At 50.9% G+C, this 4,586-nt stretch overlaps 1 protein-coding gene across 1 annotated transcript; it reads right to left on the bottom strand.

Annotated features, from left to right (window-relative positions):
- Window positions 1-538: 538 nt before the first annotated feature.
- Window positions 539-3,783, bottom strand: LOC146853882 (uncharacterized). The gene is made up of 3 exons (XM_085650954.1): window positions 3,652-3,783; window positions 2,118-2,262; window positions 539-1,826 (listed from the first exon to the last, which is right to left on the bottom strand). Exons 1-3 carry the CDS (start codon window positions 3,781-3,783, stop codon window positions 829-831), a joined length of 1,275 nt encoding a protein of 424 aa, XP_085507080.1. The 3' UTR covers window positions 539-828.
- Window positions 3,784-4,586: the final 803 nt, after the last annotated feature.

Raw genomic sequence — 4,586 nt, 5'->3', positions numbered from 1 at the left:
CTGTCCACCAGCAGATACAGAGCACATCTACAGGAACAGGAAGTCCACCCACTCCATCAACGTGCAGGTGATCTGTGATGCAGGGAACATCATCACAGATATTGTTGCAAAGTTTCCTGGGAGCACCCACGACTCTTACATCTTCCAGAATAGTGGGATATACACACGACTGAGTGCCGGAGAATTCGGAGAGGGATACCTGCTAGGTAAGTAACAGTGACGCCCCTTGAAACATGCAAACATAGTGTATAGAGGCATGTTACTGATGGTTCCCTTTCACCCATCCAGGCGACAGTGCATATGCATGCCGGTCATTCATCCTCACTCCCTACCTACACCCAGCTACCCAGAGTGAGAGACGATACAACGTGGCACACAAAACAACACGCAATGTGGTGGAGCGCACGTTTGGACTACTGAAGAGCAGGTTCCGCTGCCTGCACAAGAGCGGAGGCGCACGCCAGTACAAACCCATCACCTGCTGCAAGATCATTGCCACTTGTGCAATGCTGCACAACCTTGCCACGAAAAAAGGTACAGATGTGGAACTAACATATTTTGAGGACAACGAGGATGAGTCAGGCCAGCCAGAGGGCAACGCAGCTAGAGTGCCAACTGCAATCGATGGGAGAGAGAGACGGGCAGAGATCACATCCAACTATTTCTGAGTAAGTAAGGGGACACAGCGAGTTGTGAGCAGTCATGACGTAGTTTAATGTGGCACCACGCCATGAACACATGATCAGGCCAATCTGGCAATATATCATCTATACAAGGAGTATGTCCAGGGTTACGTCACCCATTGTGAAGTGGCTAGGCAGGGCGACATCAATGTTTGCGCATACGCGCTGCAGTGGTGGATTGCACGGCCTGTGCATCCTCACTAGAGCCAACCCCAAGCCGCCTGCTGCTCCTGCGTGTTTCTGGGACGGGGGGTGTGATGCTGCTGGTGGTGTCGATGCTCTCCGCAGGATCCCCTGCAGCAGTTGTCGACGCCTGACTCGTCAATAGCACCCCTAGTGCACTTGTCACCTGCACCATCCCCCGAGACAGGTCGCTGCAGCACTGTGTTAGGCCCTCCTGCATCGTCACAGAGCGCCGGCACAGTAGGGAAGTGGCAGTTGCCAGACGGTTGAGTGCCCTGCTGGTAGTGTCCCTTCTCTGGCGTTCCCGGCGCCGTGCTTCGATGTCAGCATCTAATTTGCTGCACAACTGCTGGATAGACTGGGACATGTCCCGAATGCCCGCAGCCATGCCGCCAATGTTTGTGTCCATGTTGACTATGCTTGTCTTCATCACCCGCATGTGCCTCTGGACTGACATGACTGCCTTTGATTGCAGGCGCTGTTGCTTTAACATTTGGCCCTCGAGCCCCAAGAAGACACCATGGCCGTCAGTGGGTGCTGGTGGACTCTGGACACGCGACCTGCGGCGCCCTCTTGTTTCCGTCTGTGCTGCCTGTGAGGTGTGGGGCACAGTGGCATGGCTCCCTTCCTGGGGCCCGGTGCGGTCTTCAGGGCCCATGCTGTCGTCTGACGAGGTGTCCAAGGCTCGTAGCCTGGCTGCTGGACGCCTCCTCTGTCTCACGCATGCAAGCGGAGATGTGGCCGGTGAATCGAACATGAGTGGCGAGGCTGGCTCTGGTGGTGGTGATGCTGGCTCACGGTGAGGTGATGCTGGCTCTGTGTGCGGCGATGCTGGCTGTGTTGGTGGTGCGGCTGCCAGTGGGCCTGCTCCCCGGTCTGTACTTGTGCTGGCTGGAGGTGTTTGATGTTGCCGTGGTGCCGTCTCTCCTGCAGCATGCCCTGTCCTGCATGATGTCACATCTGTGGACAGAAATACAACATTGGCTCAGTGTCCCCGAAGGGCTGCATTGCAAGCGGCACAATAAATAATTTCACATTCCAACATGTCCCCTGTCTCCTTGTGCCTCGAGTGCGTGACATGCCTTGTTGCCCTGTAACATTTACGTCATGGTTAGTGTTGCCCTGACTACATCTCCCGAAATGCATTGCCTGTCTGCACTGACACGTGTGGACTGCAGTGTGATTCTCGTTTCACATTTGGGGGATGTGGGATGGGGTAGGGGGGGATACATTGCTGTGCTTTCGTCTTACCTTGGTGTGTTGCGGCTCTGGCAGAGCTGTCGGCGTCCCCAAGACCCACGACGCTCTCTTGCTCGATTGTGGCCGCCACCAGCTCCTCCAGTTCGGTGAGGGCAGGTGCCCTGTTGGTTCCACCTCCGGTCTGGCTGGCCTCCTTCTGGATGTCGCCCATCTTCCTCTTGGTTACAATCCTCAGGTCATACCAGCGCTTTTTGAGGACCTCAATGTCCCTGTGGGTCACTCCCACAGCATTGACCTGCGCCTGGATGGCCAGCCATATGTTGCGCTTTTCCACCTCAGGCACTTGCAGGGATTGCCTGCCGAACAGCTTCTGGTGCTGCTTCACGACCTCCTCCACCAGCACCTGGAGTTCCTTGGGGCTAAATTTCAGCTTCCTCCTCCTTTCCCCTCCGTCTTTCTGTGTTCTCTGGCTGGACATGCTGTTCGTTTACCCGCTCGCACATGCAACTGCTCCCTGCCTCTCCTCTGCACTCCAAGCCTCTCCAGGGTCGGCTAATTATGTCCACCTGCCTGGGTGTGGCCACTTCGGCTAATTGAGTACACCTGCCTGGGTGTGGGCAGTTCCAGGTTGGGTGGGCTGTCGTTGCACTGGATTCGCTGTTTCGTCAAGTCATGTGATTTTCTTTACCGACTCCGTACATACCGAATCGGTATTTTCCGAATCGGTAACTACCACCTCGGTATTTTGCGATTCGGTAACTTCCACCTCGGTATTTTCCGATTCGGTAAATACCACCTCGGTATTTACCGATTCGGTGAATTCCGATTCGTGATTACCGAATGTTACCGAATCGGTAACTGTTACCGAATTTTTACCTACATATAACTTACCGATTCTAATTTACCGATTCGGTACGGCTCGGTATTTTAGAACCGGTAAAATTTATTTACCTACATGAGGCCCAAAGTGTGTAATCAATTTTCTTATATATCAATCGTATTTTGTTGTGGGGGTGACTACCTACCTTATGCAACAAATATAGTCCTTGTCATGGTGAACCACTATGGTCACTACATTATTCTGAGCTCCAGTCTCTGGTAGCTATGGCGTAGAGGATACAGGCTTAACATTCAGGAAAAATGTAAAGCATGTATGCATTACCAAAACACAACACATGAAAAATACCAAACCAATTTTGTGAAATAGAGTACATTTTAATACTATTTAATTATACCTAAATTCGAATTTTTAATGGGTAAAATAATAATAGCACCAAAAACTGTTATGTGGTCACCAAGGTCATCTGTTCACGGTAGACCAGGATTTAGATGTGAGGAGAAACTGGCCGCAATGGATTGTGGGTGTACCATATCGATCCAGACAGAGGACTTCCCATGTAACTTAGCCTAAAAAATGGACACCCAGAGTCTTCAGTGGGGCAATGCAGCAGTCTGTAGCTGAGGAGGGCTCCATTAGTCTCGGACAAGTATTGGTGAACTCATTGGTTTTTGGCGGGAAAGACCTGATCAGGAAGATTCAAATCTTGCAGATGGCAAATGTTCTTCTTGCTTTATTGTCCGTTACTTTTTTGAAGTGCTGGCAAAGCTGCAGACAGCAGCCAAATAGGTCTCCATGAGGCTGGCTACCTTCTCCACAAGGTCCACCTGTATCAGATTTGCTGTTGCGGAAAGGACTATGAGTTGAAGAAACCTCCATCTTCAGCACAGTAATAACGCAACTTGTTCAGACTGGCATGGCAGTTTTGTCCTGGTCCTCTGGCGGTCTTTGGGGCCAAATAGTTTTTAAGTTCCAGATTTTCAGGGGAGGTAGCAACTGCTGATTTGCACGCGAACACGCCAAGGCCTGGAGATCCGAAGGGTTCTACCTAAAACAGCCGGATGGGGCAGATCCTCTAAAAGAAACTCCCTTACATTTGGAAGCATACTTAGCTTTCCGGACACAAGACTAATTAGTCTACCTCTCCAGGAGCAGAACATATAGGAACCCCTTCCGGGTTGAAATTATCACCAAAACTTAGATACTACCTGAAACTGACCTCAGCCCTGAAGAAGAGTTTGTACTTGTGAAAGACCCTAGAGCGCCATTTTGCCTATTTCAGACCACCGGCTGTATAACCAGGAGAAGACCATCCAGAGCTCCAGCTAAACCTATCCAAGACTTTCTGGAACTCAGGGACAGTACCTGGAGATAAAGACTCACCCCAGCAGAGGCCACCATCAGGGTACATGACAGGTACAGTTAGAACTGGTCAGCCAAAAATCCTCAGGAAAGACCTCTTCTAATTTGATGTATCCCTGTAGATTGAAGAAGACGTCAGCTTTGGAGTGCACTTTTTTTTTCCCGAGCACAAGAAAGAGCAGGTCCAGTTCAACAGGGCTCTTCACGGGTCTTGGACAGCAGGACCAGTCCTTTTCTGATCTTTTTTGCCATATCTACACAAAAGTGACACCGGATTCAGGAGTGAAAAAACTTACATCCACCTTTCAAAAAACCTTCAA

The sequence above is a fragment of the Triturus cristatus genome, chromosome 4_1, assembly GCF_964204655.1.
Source record: "Triturus cristatus chromosome 4_1, aTriCri1.1, whole genome shotgun sequence".
Classification (NCBI taxonomy): Eukaryota; Metazoa; Chordata; class Amphibia; order Caudata; family Salamandridae; genus Triturus; species Triturus cristatus.
Note: the sequence above shows the minus strand (reverse complement) of the source record. Positions and strands in the feature narration are given on the sequence as shown.

Bases quoted from the DNA above. Each gene is read 5' to 3' on its own strand.
- LOC146853882 (XM_085650954.1), bottom strand. From the start codon at position 3,783: ATGGAGGTTTCTTCAACTCATAGTCCTTTCCGCAACAGCAAATCTGAT. The intron at 2,263-3,651 runs GTAACGGACAAT...GGCGACATCCAG, and splicing joins TTTGCCAGCACTTCAAAAAA to AAGGAGGCCAGCCAGACCGG. The intron at 1,827-2,117 runs GTAAGACGAAAG...TTCTGTCCACAG, and splicing joins CAGAGCCGCAACACACCAAG to ATGTGACATCATGCAGGACA.